Genomic DNA, 17394 nt, shown 5'->3' with positions numbered 1-17394 from the left:
TTTATACCAGAAAACCTTGGAAATAGTTTTATTTCTCCCATTAGTACAATACAGTATTGCACTTAATTTCCACCCATAAATACATATTTACAATTGTTATCCAGAACAGCAGTTTTTTTTGTTTGTTTTTTTTTCCATGTCCATTTGCTTGAACAATAAAAATTCTTGTAGTGCAAATTCCGTCTTTTTCACAAACAGCAGATGTTTTCCATTTTAGAGCAGATGTCACAACCAGTCATAACTTGTAAATAAAATAAAAATTGTCTACAACTCAGATACCTGGGTCCCAGTGGACCGGTACAAGTTAACAAGGACATTGTCCCTGTCACACTCAGAGGAACCTTAGAACCCAAAGAGAATTTATGGGAACTCAAAAAAAGTAGTAAAGATCAAAAATATTTCTGTCTATTCACCAGTAGAAATATAATAAGTTTAGTCCATATTCAGGATTCCGCTGGATCTCTTGCTAATGTCTGAAATCAGAAAAGAGAAAACAATTTGTTACATACTAGGTGCAGAAACTGAGCAATGTTTTCTTATTGATGTAAAGGGATTTGCTTTCACTACATCATTGGTAGGCATCGCTGTAGGATCACGCTAAGGTGCTTAATGGAGAAAGCTTTACGTAAATTCACTGCTTTTCTCAAAAATTTAATTTGATGCCAAAGGTTTGTCAGAAGTTAGTTTACAGATAAGAGAAACTGAAGATGTCTTTTATTAATCATTTTATTTGACATGGGCTGCCCGTATGATTTAAATTCACAATTTAGAAAAGACCACAAGAATTATTTTTCTCAAGACAGTCTCTTAGAATGCAGGAACAGCATTTAAAATGGAAATGCACATGAAGTATTTCAGATGTGCACAAAATAATTTTACATTTCATATGTGCATGCAATGACGGTTTCAGTAATAGCTTTAACTAGGCATAGAGCAAATATATCTAGATATGCTCCATGCAGCAACATTCACACACGGTGCCTGCTCAGAGCGTGGCCAGTGACTTCTGATTCACAGCTCTTGCTAATAAGATACAGACTTAACTGTATATGGATAAGGGCATGACAGGGGGTAATGGGGAGGTAAAGGGCAATAAATGTGTGTCCCCTAATCATTGCATGGGAACCTATTGTATGTGTATTAAATCTCGTATCTACAAGTAAATTAATATGCAACATAACATAAAAATCCCACTGCCCAGCGCTCAACAAACCCAGGACACAGTGGCTCCTAACTTTTTGTTTTATTTTCCATATATCTATATACAAATATCACTGTCTGGCTCCTAAATATTCTTACTGGTGCCTACATTGCAAAAAGATTATTTAAACCATGCCACTACCTGCGGGGAAGTATGCGCTAAAATGGTTTGTCATACGTACTCCCTGGCAGGTAGTTTGGGGCTGTACTGTAAGCAAAACCAGACTGGTCCTCTCTGTGAATAGCCCATTATGGGCACAAAGAGGTTGCCGCCGGGTGATAACTATCCATACAACAAGTTATTATGCCGTTAGTCACATGGTTGAGTGCTTCTCTCTTTCTGCAATTATTGCATTGCTGTGTATGTTTACCACTTTATTTCTATAGTCCCCGCTCTATGGGCTGTTCCATGAATCTACAATGATTTTACCCATTAACACAAAACAGACAGTCACCTGTTTGAGGAACTGGCTCCCAAGGTAACTTGTGGCAATACTGGTCAGGTTTTTACGGCTGCCCACTTTGCATTTCACGTATCCGTAGAGGTTTGCTCCCTGCAGAGTCACTCCCATAATGACTACAGCCTGCAAAACAAGAACGTATTTAGCAATGAGTTGCAGCAGTTTAAGCAGAGCACACTGGGACACAAAGCGGAATCCGTCAGGTGAGCTGATGTCAGGAATAACGTCAAGAACACATGGGAATGTAACTAACAACATGTAGGAGCACTATCAGGACCTAGTACAGACACATCAGGCATTTAATAAAGAGAGACATCATTCTGCCCTTCAGCACACAAGTACTGATCCAATAGTCATCACATTATTTATCCTAATGGGCTGAGATAAATGTAACGGCTGCTGCAGTGCACACTGGGATACAAAGCGGAATCCGTCAGGTGAGCTGGTGTCAGGAATAACGTCAAGAACACATGGGAATGTAACTAACAACATGTAGGAGCACTATCAGGACCTAGTACAGACACATCAGGCATTTAATAAAGAGAGACATCATTCTGCCCTTCAGCACACAAGTACTGATCCAATAGTCATCACATTATTTATCCTAAGGGCTGAGATAAATGTAGCGGCTGCTGCAGTGCAGACTGAAAAAGCTAACTACATTTAATATAAAATGGAAAAACTAAAAAGAAAATAAAGTAGATTTGCACTGAAGCTGGGTAATGTGTCTCACAACACGTTTAACGTAATTATAGACTAGAAAACATAAGCCATGCAATGCCGAGTAACAATATCTCTAATGTGTGTAAGATCCCAGCCAAAAATTCTGTATAAGTAGCTGCTGACTACAACAGCACAAAATATTGTATCATATAGAAAATCATTACATTGTCATTATTAAACAGCTTGAGATTGTAATATAAAAAGTATAGTACAAAAAATACAGTGCACTTATTTATTTTGTCCCCACTTCCAGTAATTTAAATTGTTGTTTTTCTCAGATCTACTGAGTTTCTATAAACCAATGAGCACTGGCGGGCTGGAGGGAGTGGCTAGTGTCATAGCCACTCCCCCCTGACCTGATCTCATAATTTAAATCACGCAATCACATAAACGATCACGTGATTTCAATTTTTACTTTTTTGTTTACATTGGAACTTTGTTCCAAAGTAGACAAAAAAGTACCGTCAGGAAAGGGTTAATTGTATGTAGTAAAAACAAACAAGAAAATAAACACTATAAATATTATTTATTTTGTCTCCTTTGCCTTTACTTTAATTTTATAAATGCTGAGCTTTCCCATTTCTCTTAGAAAGGAAAGTGCAGACTATAAAATTAAAGGGACAGTAAAGTCAAAATTAAACTTTCATGGCTCAGACAGAACATGCAATTCTAAACAACTTTCCAAGGTGGTTCTATTACAAAATTTGCTTTGTTTTTAATAAGTATCCTTTGTTGAGCAGTGAACCTAGGTAGCCTCAGGGGCACTGAAAAATCAAATTTCGCTTGTTATTAGGTTTAACATAACAGAATTAGCAGCTTTAAATATACCGGTTGTTTTTACACAACGCTTGTACGCACACAGATCCATTATATGAATACATTGTGTCAGCCTCATATTGGGAAGATGGATCCGTGAGTGAAATTCCTTTTTTACACTAACCTACATCCTGAATACAGGCAGAGCTTTGCCTGAACTTGTGAGCTTAGGTGAATCTAGGCCCATTTAATGGAACTGTGTGTACAGCTGCAGAAAGATCGCCACTTACCAGCCACTTCACTTTGAAGGAGAACAGGGCACTAAAGGCCAAAATCACCCATATAATTGGGCAAGTGATGAGTCCCAGCCAGAAAATGCGCGACTCTGCTTCAGAAACAGATTTGCTTCCTTGCGCTGCCTTGAGGAGTAAAACATTCAGCAGTTAGAGAATGACAAACACAGTACGTCTTACACAAGCACCACGGAAACAAAACGACACCAGAATGACAAACACAGTACGTCTTACACAAGCACCACGGAAACAAAACGACACCAGAATGACAAACACAGAACGTCTTACACAAGCACCACGGAAACAAAACGACACCAGAATGACAAACACAGAACGTCTTACACAAGCACCACGGAAACAAAACGACACCAGAATGACAAACACAGTTCGTCTTACACAAGCACCACGGAAACAAAACGACACCAGAATGACAAACACAGTACGTCTTACACAAGCACCATGTAAACAAAACGACACCAGAATGACAAACACAGTACGTCTTACACAAGCACCACGGAAACAAAACGACACCAGAATGACAAACACAGTACGTCTTACACAAGCACCACGGAAACAAAACGACACCAGAATGACAAACACAGTACGTCTTACACAAGCACCACGGAAACAAAACGACACCAGAATGACAAACACAGTACGTCTTACACAAGCACCATGGAAACAAAACGACAACAGAATGACAAACACAGAACGTCTTACACAAGCACCACGGAAACAAAACGACACCAGAATGACAAACACAGTACGTCTTACACAAGCACCACGGAAACAAAACGACACCAGAATGACAAACACAGTACGTCTTACACAAGCACCACGGAAACAAAACGACACCAGAATGACAAACACAGTACGTCTTACACAAGCACCACGGAAACAAAACGACACCAGAATGACAAACACAGTACGTCTTACACAAGCACCATGGAAACAAAACGACACCAGAATGACAAACACAGTACGTCTTACACAAGCACCATGGAAACAAGTTACCTTCCGAGACTCGTACACCCACTGGCTTTTCCCGTCATCATCTACCTGGTTCCACCAGCGCAGCCCGACCATTAGCCTCCCTGTGATGTTCTACAGAGACACAGGAGAGACCATCAGGTGAGTACATGAGGCCTAACTACTGCTCCGCCAGCTTATATAGGTGACTGTAATTCTCACATACGACTCACGCTCTCTGCAAGTCATGGAAACCTACACATTACGGTTCAGCTGTTTTTACTATTTAAAGAGACAGGAAACCCTAACATTTTCTTTCATGATTTAGACAGAGCATACAATTTTAAACCACTTTCCAATCTAATGCTATGATCCATTTACTTTGTTCTGCTGATATCCTTTGTTGAAAGAGCAACAATGCACTACTGGGAACTAGTTGAACATTGTGGGTGTGACAATAACAACAGGCCTATATCAGCAGCTAGCTCCCAGTAGTGTGTTTGCATTGCTGTTAATGAGGTGACTTAAAAAGGGACAGTCTACTTGAAAATGTGTACTGTTTAAAAAGATAGCTAATCCCTTTATTACCCATTCCCCAGTTTTCTATAACTAACACTGTTATATTAATACACTTTTTACCTCTGTGATTACCCTGTATCTAAGCCTCTGCAGACTGCTCCTTATCTCAGTTATATTAATACACTTTTTACCTCTGTGATTACCTTGTATCTAAGCCTCTGCAGACTGCTCCTTATCTCAGTTATATTAATATACTTTTTACCTCTGTGATTACCTTGTATCTAAGCCTCTGCAGACTGCTCCTTATCTCAGTTATATTAATACACTTTTTATCTCTGTGATTACCTTGTATCTAAGCCTCTGCAGACTGCTCCTTATCTCAGTTATATTAATATACTTTTTACCTCTGTGATTACCTTGTATCTAAGCCTCTGCAGGCTGCCCCTTATCTCAGTTATATTAATATACTTTTTACCTCTGTGATTACCTTGTATCTAAGCCTCTGCAGACTGCTCCTTATCTCAGTTATATTAATATACTTTTTACCTCTGTGATTACCTTGTATCTAAGCCTCTGCAGACTGCTCCTTATCTCAGTTATATTAATACACTTTTTATCTCTGTGATTACCTTGTATCTAAGCCTCTGCAGACTGCTCCTTATCTCAGTTATATTAATATACTTTTTACCTCTGTGATTACCTTGTATCTAAGCCTCTGCAGGCTGCCCCTTATCTCAGTTATATTAATATACTTTCTTCTGTTATGTGCGATCAGTCCACGGGTCATCATTACTTCTGGGATATAACTCCTCCCCAACAGGAAATGCAAGAGGATTCACCCAGCAGAGCTGATATAGCTCCTCCCCTCTACGTCAGTCCCAGTCATTCTCTTGCACCCAAAAACCAGATAAAGAAAGAAGCGTTTCTACGCTGTGTACAAGATCTGTTATTAATGGGAGTGATCCATCCAGTTCCGCGGTCGGAACAAGGACAAGGGTTCTACTCAAACCTGTTTGTGGTTCCCAAAAAAGAGGGAACTTTCAGGCCAATCTTAGATTTAAAGATTCTAAACAAATTCCTAAGAGTTCCATCGTTCAAAATGGAAACTATTCGGACAATCTTACCTATGATCCAAAAGGGTCAGTACATGACCACAGTGGATTTAAAAGATGCTTACCTTCACATACCGATTCACAAAGATCATCAACGGTATCTACGGTTTGCCTTCCTAGACAGGCACTACCAGTTTGTAGCTCTTCCATTCGGATTGGCTACGGCCCCAAGAATCTTCACAAAGGTTCTGGGTGCCCTTCTGGCGGTACTAAGACCGCGAGGGATTTCGGTAGCTCCGTACCTAGACGACATTCTAATACAAGCTTCAAGCTTTCAAACTGCCAAGTCTCATACAGAGTTAGTTCTGGCATTTCTAAGGTCGCATGGATGGAAAGTGAACGAAAAGAAAAGTTCTCTTTTTCCTCTCACAAGAGTTCCATTCTTGGGGACTCTTATAGATTCTGTAGAAATGAAGATTTACCTGACAGAAGACAGGTTAACAAGGCTTCAGGATGCATGCCGTGTCCTTCATTCCATTCAACACCCGTCAGTGGCTCAATGCATGGAGGTGATCGGCTTAATGGTAGCGGCAATGGACATAGTACCTTTTGCACGACTACACCTCAGACCGCTGCAATTGTGCATGCTAAGTCAGTGGAATGGGGATTACTCAGATTTGTCCCCTACCCTGAATCTGAATCAAGAGACCAGAAATTCTCTTCTATGGTGGCTTTATCGACCACACCTGTCCAGGGGGATGCCATTCAGCAGGCCAGACTGGACAATCGTAACAACAGACGCCAGCCTGCTAGGTTGGGGCGCTGTCTGGAATTCTCTGAAGACTCAGGGATTATGGAATCAGGAGGAGAGTCTCCTTCCAATAAACATTCTGGAATTGAGGGTAGTTCTCAATGCCCTTCTAGCTTGGCCCCAATTAACAACTCAGGGGTTCATCAGGTTTCAGTCGGACAATATCACGACTGTAGCTTACATCAACCATCAGGGAGGGACAAGAAGCTCCCTAGCAATGATGGAAGTATCAAAGATAATTCGCTGGGCAGAGTCTCACTCTTGCCATCTGTCAGCAATCCACATCCCGGGAGTGGAGAACTGGGAGGCGGATTTCTTGAGTCGCCAGACTTTTCATCCGGGAGAGTGGGAACTTCATCCGAAAATTTTTGCCCAAATACTTCGACGTTGGGGCAAACCAGAGATAGATCTCATGGCGTCTCGCCAGAACGCCAAACTTCCTCACTACGGGTCCAGATCCAGGGATCCGGGAGCGGTTCTGATAGATGCTTTGACAGCACCTTGGAACTTCGGGATGGCTTATGTGTTTCCACCCTTCCCGCTGCTTCCTCGATTGATTGCGAAAATCAAACAAGAGAGAGCATCTGTGATTCTAATAGCGCCTGCATGGCCACGCAGGACTTGGTATGCAGATCTAGTGGACATGTCATCCTGTCCACCTTGGTCTCTACCTCTAAGACAGGACCTTCTGATACAGGGTCCATTCAAACATCAAAATCTAACTTCTCTGAAACTGACTGCTTGGAAATTGAACGCTTGATTTTATCAAAGCGTGGTTTTTCTGAGTCGGTTATTGATACCCTGATTCAGGCTAGGAAGCCTGTTACCAGAAAGATTTACCATAAAATATGGCGCAAATACCTATACTGGTGCGAATCCAAACGTTACTCCTGGAGTAAGGTTAGGATCCCTAGGATATTGTCTTTTCTACAAGAAGGTTTAGAAAAGGGTTTATCGGCTAGTTCATTAAAGGGACAGATTTCAGCTCTGTCCATCTTGTTACACAGGCGTCTGTCAGAAAATCCAGACGTCCAGGCTTTTTGTCAAGCTTTAGCTAGGATCAAGCCTGTGTTTAAAGCCGTTGCTCCGCCATGGAGTTTAAACTTAGTTCTTAACGTTTTACAAGGTGTTCCATTTGAACCCCTTCATTCCATTGATATAAAATTTTTATCTTGGAAAGTTCTGTTTTTAATGGCTATTTCCTCGGCTCGAAGAGTCTCTGAGTTATCAGCATTACATTGTGATTCTCCTTATCTGATTTTTCACACAGATAAGGTAGTTCTGCGTACTAAACCTGGGTTCTTACCTAAGGTAGTTACTAACAGGAATATCAATCAAGAGATTGTTGTTCCATCCTTGTGTCCAAATCCTTCTTCAAAGAAGGAACGTCTTCTACACAATCTGGATGTAGTTCGTGCCCTCAAGTTCTACTTGCAGGCAACTAAAAATTTTCGCCAAACTTCTTCCCTGTTTGTCGTTTATTCTGGACAGAGGAGAGGTCAAAAAGCTTCTGCTACCTCTCTCTCTTTTTGGCTTCGTAGCATAATACGTTTAGCCTATGAGACTGCTGGACAGCAGCCTCCTGAAAGAATTACAGCTCATTCCACTAGAGCTGTGGCTTCCACATGGGCCTTTAAGAATGAGGCCTCTGTTGAACAGATTTGCAAGGCTGCAACTTGGTCTTCGCTTCATACTTTTTCCAAATTTTACAAATTTGACACTTTTGCTTCTTCGGAGGCTATTTTTGGGAGAAAGGTTCTTCAGGCAGTGGTTCCTTCTGTATAATGAGCCTGCCTATCCCTCCCGTCATCCGTGTACTTTTGCTTTGGTATTGGTATCCCAGAAGTAATGATGACCCGTGGACTGATCGCACATAACAGAAGAAAACATAATTTATGCTTACCTGATAAATTCCTTTCTTCTGTTGTGCGATCAGTCCACGGCCCGCCCTGTTTTTTAAGGCAGGTAAATATCTTTTAAATTATACTCCAGTCACCACTTCACCCTTGGTTACTCCTTTCTCGTTGATTCTTGGTCGAATGACTGGGACTGACGTAGAGGGGAGGAGCTATATCAGCTCTGCTGGGTGAATCCTCTTGCATTTCCTGTTGGGGAGGAGTTATATCCCAGAAGTAATGATGACCCGTGGACTGATCGCACAACAGAAGAAAGGAATTTATCAGGTAAGCATAAATTATGTTTTTTACCTCTGTGATTACCTTGTATCTAAGCCTCTGCAGGCTGCCCCTTATCTCAGTTATATTAATATACTTTTTACCTCTGTAATGACATATCTAAGCCTCTGCAGACTGCTCCTTATCTCAGTTATATTAATATACTTTTTACCTCTGTGATTACCTTGTATCTAAGCCTCTGCAGACTGCCCCTTATCTCAGTTATATTAATATACTTTTTACCTCTGTAATGACCTTATATCTAAGCCTCTGCAGACTGCTCCTTATCTCAGTTATATTAATATACTTTTTACCTCTGTAAATACCTTATATCTAAGCCTCTGCCGACTGCTCCCTTATCTCAGTTATATTAATATACTTTTTACCTCTGTAATTACCTTGTATCTAAGCCTCTGCAGACTGCTCCTTATCTCAGTTATATTAATACACGTTTTACCTCTGTGATTACCTTGCATCTAAGCCTCTGCAGACTGCTCCTTATCTCAGTTATAGTAATATACTTTTTACCTCTGATTACCTTGTATCTAAGCCTCTGCAGACTGCTCCTTATCTCAGTTATAGTAATATACTTTTTACCTCTGATTACCTTGTATCTAAGCCTCTGCAGGCTGCTCCTTATCTCAGTTATATTAATATACTTTTTACCTCTGTGATTACCTTGTATCTAAGCCTCTGCAGACTGCTCCTTATCTCAGTTATATTAATATACTTTTTACCTCTGTGATTACCTTGCATCTAAGCCTCTGCAGACTGCTCCTTATCTCAGTTATATTAATATACTTTTTACCTCTGTGATTACCTTGTATCTAAGCCTCTGCAGACTGCACCTTATCTCAGTTATATTAATATACTTTTTACCTCTGTGATTACCTTGTATCTAAGCCTCTGCAGACTGCACCTTATCTCAGTTATATTAATATACTTTTTACCTCTGTGATTACCTTGCATCTAAGCCTCTGCCGACTGCTCCTTATCTCAGTACTTTTGACAGACATGCATTTTAGCCAATCAGTGCTGACTCTGACTATGTACATGTCACACATGAATTAACAGTGTCTAACTGTGAAAAACTGTAAAAATGCACTGAGATAAGAGGCGGCCTCAAGGGCCTACCTAGGTATAGTTTTCAACTAAGAATACCAAGAGAAGAAAGCAAATTTGATGATAAAAGTAAATTGGAGATTACATGCCCAATCTGAATAATGAATGTTTTATTTTGACTTGACTATCCCTTTAAAGGGGACACTAAACCCCATTTTTTTCTTTCATGATTCAGATAGAGCAGCAATTTTAACCCCTTAATGACCACAGCACTTTTCCATTTTCTGTCCGTTTGGGACCAAGGCTATTTTTACATTTTTGCGGTGTTTGTGTTTAGCTGTAATTTTCCTCTTACTCATTTACTGTACCCACACATATTATATACCGTTTTTCTCGCCATTAAATGGACTTTCTAAAGATACCATTATTTTCATCATATCTTATAATTTACTATTAAAAAAATTATAAAATATGAGGAAAAAAATGGAAAAAACACACTTTTTCTAACTTTGACCCCCAAAATCTGTTACACATCTACAACCACCAAAAAACTCCCATGCTAAATAGTTTCTAAATTTTGTCCTGAGTTTAGAAATACCCAATGTTTACAGGTTCTTTGCTTTTTTTGTAAGTTATAGGGCCATAAATACAAGTAGCACTTTGCTATTTCCAAACCACTTTTTTTCAAAATTAGCGCTAGTTACATTGGAACCCTGATATCTGTCAGGAATACCTGAATATCCCTTGATATGTATATATTTTTTTTTAGAAGACATCCCATAGTATTGATCTAGGCCAATTTTGGTATATTTCATGCCTCCATTTCACCACCAAATGCAATCAAATAAAAAAAATCGTTCACTTTTTCACAAATTTTTTCACAAACTTTTGGTTTCTCACTGAAATCATTTACAAGCAGCTTGTGCAATTATGGCATAAATGGTTGTAAATGCTTCTCTGGGATCCCCTTTGTGCAGAAATAGCAGACATATATGGCTTTGGCGTTGCTTTTTGGTAATTAGAAGGCCGCTAAATGCCACTGTGCACCACACGTGTATTATGCCCAGCAGTGAAGGGGTTAGTTAGGGAGCATGTAGGGTTAATTTTAGCTTTAGTGTAGTGCAGTAGACAACCCCAAGTATTGATCTAGGCACTTTTTGGTATATTTCATGCCACCATTTCACCGCCAAATGCGATCAAATTGAAAAAAAACGCTACGTTTTTCACAATTTTATGTTTCTCACTGAAATTATTTACTAACAGCTTGTGCAATTATGGCACACATGGTTGTAAATGCTTCTCTAGGATCCCCTTTGTTCAGAAATAGCAGACATATATGACTTTGGCGTTGCTTTTTGGTAATTAGAAGGCCGCTAAATGCTGCTGCGCATCAGACGTGTATTATGGCTAGCAGTGAAGGGGTTAATTAGGTAGCTTATAAGGAGCTTGCAGGGTTAATTTTAGCTTTAGTGTAGAGATCAGCCTCCCACCTGACACATCACACCCCCTGATCCCTCCCAAACAGCTGTCTTCCCTCCCCCACCCCACAATTGTCCCCGCCATCTTAAGTACTGGCAGAAAGTCTGCCAGTACTAAAATAAGTTTTTGTTTTGTTTAAAAAAAAAAAAAAAATCTGCTGTGTAGGACCCCCCCCCCCCTTAGCCCCAACCTCCCTGATCCCCCCAAACAGCTCTCTACCCCTCTCCTCTGCCTTATTGTGCACCATATTGGGTACTGGCAGCTGTCTGCCAGTACCCAGTTTGAAATCAAAAGTTTATTTTAAGATTTTCTGTAGTGTAGCTTACCCCCCTTAACACCCAACCCCCCACCCTCTCCCAGATCATTAATATTTTTTATTCCCACCCTCTCTCCCACTGATTCCCACCTTGTGCCTCTTCCACTTCAGTTCTAAGTTTTGGGCAGTTTGACGCGTGCAATCCCGCCCCCCTCCTCTACTGATAGCCGCCCCACTCGCCTCCCTGGACACGCTCCCACCCACCAACGATCATAGCCGATGCAGAGAGGGCCACAGAGTGGCTCTCTCTGCATCGAACTGCTTAAAAAAGTTATTGCAGGATGCCTCTATATCGAGGCATCACTGCAATAACATGAAAGCAGCTGGAAGTGATCAGGATCGCTTCCACTGCTTTCAAAGACCAACGACGTGCAGGGTACGTCCTTGGTCGTTAAGGACATTTTTTGGAGGACGTACCCTGCACGTCGTTGGTCATTAAGGGGTTAAGCAACTTTCTAATTTAATCCTATTATCAATTTTTCTTCGTTCTCTTGCTATCTTTATTTAAAAAGCAGGAATGTGATGCATAGGAGCTGGCCCATTTTTGGTTAAGAACCTGGGTTATGCTTGCTTATTGGTGGGTAAATGTAAGCCTCCAATAAGCAAGCGCTATCCATGGTGCTGAATCTAAAATTGGCTGGCTGCTACGATTTACATTCCTGCTTTTAAAATAAAGATAGCAAGGGAACGAAGAAAAATTAATAATAGGAGTAAATTAGAAAGTTGCTTAAAATTCCATGCTCTATCTGAATCATGAAAGAAAAAATTTGGGTTCAGTGTCCCTTTAAGTATGCTTTTCAACAAATGATAGCAAGAGAATGAAGCATATATGATAATAGATCAAATGAAATGGTCTATCTTAAAAGGGACACTGAACCCAAAAAAATTATTTTGTGATTCAGATAGAGCAGCAGTTTTAAGCAACTTTCTAATTTACTCCTACTAACAAATTTTCTTCATTCTCTTGTTATCTTTATTTGAAATGCAAGAATGTAAGTTTAGATGCCGGACCATTTTTGGTGAACAACCTGGGTTGTTCTTGCTGATTGGTGGATAAGTTCACCCACCAATAAAAAAAGTGCTGTCCAGAGGCATGAACCAAAAATATAGCTTAGATGCCTTCTTTTTCAAATAAAGATAGCAAGAGAACGAAGAAAAATTGATAATATGAGTAAATTAGAAAGTTGCTTAAATTTGCTGCTCTGTCTGAATCACAAAAAAAAAAATTGGGTTCAGTGTCCCTTTAAACTATGTGAAAAATCAATTGCTTTGCATGACCTGGTTAGACTCTTGCTCATTGCCCACAGCAAAGAAGACCAGGTACATGAATTTCACTAGGCTTTTCAAGTGGTGAATCCATGAACTACTCTTGATTTGCAAAACCTTGTAAATTAAAGGGACACTGAACCCAAACTTTTTCTTTCAGGATTCAGATAGAGCAGCAATTTTAAAGCAACTTTCTAATTTACTCCTATTATCAATTTGTCTTCATTCTCTTATCTTTATTTGAAAAAGAAGGGATCTAAGGGTTTTTTTGTTCAAAACTCTGGACAGCACTTTTTTTATTGGTGGATGTATCGACCAATCAGCAAGAACAACCCAGGTTGTTCACCAAAAATTGGCTGGCATCTAAACTTACATTCTTGCATTTCAAATAAAGATACCAAGAGAATGAAGAAAATGTGATAATAGGAGTAAATTAGAAAGTTGCTCAAAATTGCTTCTCTATCGGAATCACGAAAGAAAAAATGTGGGTTCAGTGTCCCTTTAAGCTAACAAAATGTTAGTGTTAAAGGTTTTTATTGAATTTATTCTGTATACATGCAGAGCTTTCCTAATGCACTAATTAAAAGGGACGTAAAGCAGCAATAAGTAAATGCTGTAAAGTTAGTGTTGTCTAATTGCACTATTGCTTAACAATGTGTTTAACTCTTTGTGGGTGGGCTATAGATAAGCAATAGTCCCCATTAGAACCTTTTCTTAATTTTATCATTATGCCCTATTAATTGCAGATACATGCTACACACATATGTGCAAAGTCTAGAACAGCTGGATGTGTGAACAAGAAGCTAGTCACGCTATGGGCTAGATTTATTATTAGCCGAACATACTGATTGGCTGCACACTCGCTCATTTGAGGCTGCAACTGATATTTATGAAGCAGCGATTAAAACTAGAATTGACGGATGAAAATCAACCCAGATTCATTCAACCAGGATGATTGACAAGCCCTACTTTGATGCAATTGGTTGTGCAAGGGCAAAGGGGCGGCATTACATGAGCGTTTACTCGTGCAATGGTAAATATGGGGAACAAATGTGCCCTGTCCGTTAGCAAACTGACACATTTAGCCCTATATGGCTTCTTTGTATTTCTTCATTTACAGCATTAACAATGACAGATTCTTGTACACAATTCACATAACATCACCAAGGTCACTGGCCCTAACTGGACTCTCCTCATTCATATATGCACTGAACCCATCACTTACACCCACTCAGTCTATGATCTTTACTATAATGGTTTCCCTGCTACATCTTTAATCACCTTCACTGTCCAGAAGTCGCATGAGAGTAGCAAGATGATGGACACCATACATGCGATAAAACTGCTACTGATCAACTCACAGAGCAGGTAGACAACGATGGCACTGACGCGGAAGAACAGGTGGAAAAACGAGGCGATAGGATGTCTAGGAGAGAACAACATGCACGTTACAGTCAGTAAAGAGCAACAAACATGTATAACATTTATTCATCATCAGTGGTTCTAAAGCAGTTGTGCTTTTCTGCAGTTCTAGATTCATGTTTCACATAACACAACCTGTCCAATGATATAACAAAAGTAACATTAACCCAATACAGAGCCATAGCGGATGCACAAACACAATAGCCCTGTTATCTTCTCACACGTTCTCTCTCCTGTAAGATATCATCATACTCTTAATACAAATTCTAACCTTTTGATTGTGCGGTTCAGCCAATCAGAAGTTGCACTGCCAACACAACAGCAGGGGACGTTCTCGCTCCCTGTCTCTTAACTGCCTTAACTTCAGTGACAGGTCTGGCTATTATGTATAGAAACATAAAGTAGTGTACTGCACCAAACTCCTAATATTACCTAAGTATCCCTCACAATAGGTAAAAGTAACGAATCAGAAAAGATAAACGGGATATCCCTTCAATCAGAGCATATGTATAAAAACAAGAGTACTTGTATGAGCAAAATATAAAAAATGGCTATGCCGGTTTAATTAAGTAAAAGTATCAAGCAATTATAGCAAATATAGCAAACAAACAATAAAACATATAAAACTTGTATAAAAATTGGACGTCTCCGATATGTATAGATAAAACCTTAATGTTGCCACCACAAAACAAAAGGAGAGAGAAAGGCCGTTATCGGCCACTAAAAAGTTCCAAGGATATGAGCATCCAAACAAATTTGCCAGGCAGTCACAAATATCAGGATTTCTATTACCTTATTTGTCCGGATAAAGTCCCAATCTGACAGACTCACAAGGCTTCTCACCTCCGTGGAGATACCGGTATATAGCCGTTGAAGTCACGTGTGTGGGAGCTGTCCTGATACTATAATCCTATTGGTTAGAACAGTTCTATTAGCCACAAAGTATTCCAGACGATTTAAATGTCAGTAAAATAGCGTATCCGCTCTTGAGTGCGTATAGCACGCAGGATACCTAGAACACTTGTGAAGACTGCTTTTGACAAGGGGTCCGTTTGACCGACCACGCTACACTCTGTGTCAGTTATAGGACAACAGTTTGTCAAAGCGGTTAAAAGCTCCAGGTGTCTGTGTTGATCCGTCTGATTCTTGGCTTGTACTCCGCCTGTATCGGAATGTCAGCGCACTACAGCAGTCTCTATGTTAGAGATGTGAGATCCTCATAAAGTGAAAAATATATATATGTAAATACTGCAAATTAATAGAACATCAACGCGTTTCTCCCTTAGTAAGGGCTTTTTCAAGATTGAATGAAGTTTTATATGTCTTATTGCTTGTTTGCTATATTTGGTATATTTGCTTGATACTTTTACTAAATTAAAGCGGCATAGCCATTTTTTATATTTTGCTCATACAAGTACTCTTGTTTTTATACATATGCTCTGATTGAAGGGATATCCCGTTTATCTAATTGTCTGTTACACACCTTTAGCCTTGGCGCTCCCATTTACTGCTTTTCTGATTCTATTGTGTATATGGCAACAAGTGCAGCTACTGTACTGTCCTGCTATAATACAATAGAGAAAACTCACTAAGGAGTGGGGAACTGGTGAGCTAATGTAATGAGCACACAAGGGGGTTTAAATACGGAGCAGCAGAAGTGTCATCAAGGTCCTTAATATAATGTAAAAATATAATACACAGGCTGTTTAACAAGTGGTTATTGTCCCTTTAACTGAGCCTAATAAAAAAAAACAAAAAAAAACCACAACAAAAAAACACAGCAGTGGACTTTCGTTAGACATTTTGTATTTTCCACTGCACCCATAGAAGAAGAGCATCTTGCATTAACCAGACTCACCCTACAACATGCTACACTCTGAGTGCTTGATCAGTACAGGAGCTCATTTATACCTGTCCCTAATTAGACACATCAGAAGGGATACCTAGTCAATGGGCATGTCCCTGTACTGTAACCTATGCAGTTTGTATGCAGACCCTTCCCAATGGAGTGCTTAATTGTTCATATATTTACTATGCATAACTAAAACTGTAATGTCCCTTTAATCAGCCATTTAAGCTGCTTTTTAAAAGTAATGTAAATTAGTAAATGTCTTCTCATATATGGGCTGCACAAGCTTTGTGGTACAAATACATTTGTCTGTCTAGAGGGCTATGGTATAAGAAAATATCTAATAAAGCTGCAGTGACTCCTTACCTTATTTTTTTCTTCTTAGGTTTCCTTGAACCCTCATCCTCTGCATCAAACAGAGATACATCCTCGGTCTCATCATTACTGTCCTAAAATAAAGTGATATGGAGAAGATGAAAGAATGACTCACACCTACTGATTTCTCTCTCCCTCTCTCTTTTATATATACACACACACACAATATCACATACACACAGTGACACACATCTATACATCTATACACAGTATAACATACACACACAGTGACACATCTATACACAGCATCACATACAGTGACACATCTATACACAGCATCACATACAGTGACACATCTATACACAGCATCACATACAGTGACACATCTATACACAGCATCACATACACACACAGTGACATATATATACACATACAGTGACACATATATACACAGTATAACATACACACACAGTGACACATCTATACACAGCATCACATACAGTGACACATCTATACACAGCATCACATACAGTGACACATCTATACACAGCATCACATACAGTGACACATCTATACACAGCATCACATACAGTGACACATCTATACACAGCATCACATACAGTGACACATCTATACACAGCATCACATACAGTGACACATCTATACACAGCATCACATACAGTGACACATCTATACACAGCATCACATACAGTGACACATCTATACA

The 17394-nt window shown here is 39.6% G+C and overlaps 1 protein-coding gene across 2 annotated transcripts in view; it reads right to left on the bottom strand.

Moving 5' to 3' along the window:
- Positions 1-12: 12 nt before the first annotated feature.
- TVP23C (trans-golgi network vesicle protein 23 homolog C) overlaps positions 13-17394 on the bottom strand; it is a 55009-nt gene continuing 37627 nt past the window's right edge. For both annotated transcript variants that reach the window (XM_053710149.1, XM_053710157.1), the window contains exons 2-7: positions 16719-16801; positions 14363-14507; positions 4448-4537; positions 3431-3559; positions 1656-1784; positions 13-473 (exon numbers count right to left, since the gene is read on the bottom strand). In XM_053710149.1, the coding sequence (XP_053566124.1) occupies positions 444-473; positions 1656-1784; positions 3431-3559; positions 4448-4537; positions 14363-14507; positions 16719-16801 (606 nt within the window). In that variant the 3' untranslated portion in view covers positions 13-443. The remainder of the gene's footprint in view (positions 474-1655; positions 1785-3430; positions 3560-4447; positions 4538-14362; positions 14508-16718; positions 16802-17394) is intronic.

The sequence above is a fragment of the Bombina bombina genome, chromosome 1, assembly GCF_027579735.1.
Source record: "Bombina bombina isolate aBomBom1 chromosome 1, aBomBom1.pri, whole genome shotgun sequence".
NCBI classification, from domain to species: domain Eukaryota; kingdom Metazoa; phylum Chordata; class Amphibia; order Anura; family Bombinatoridae; genus Bombina; species Bombina bombina.
This window is presented reverse-complemented; position numbering and strand designations above follow the sequence as displayed.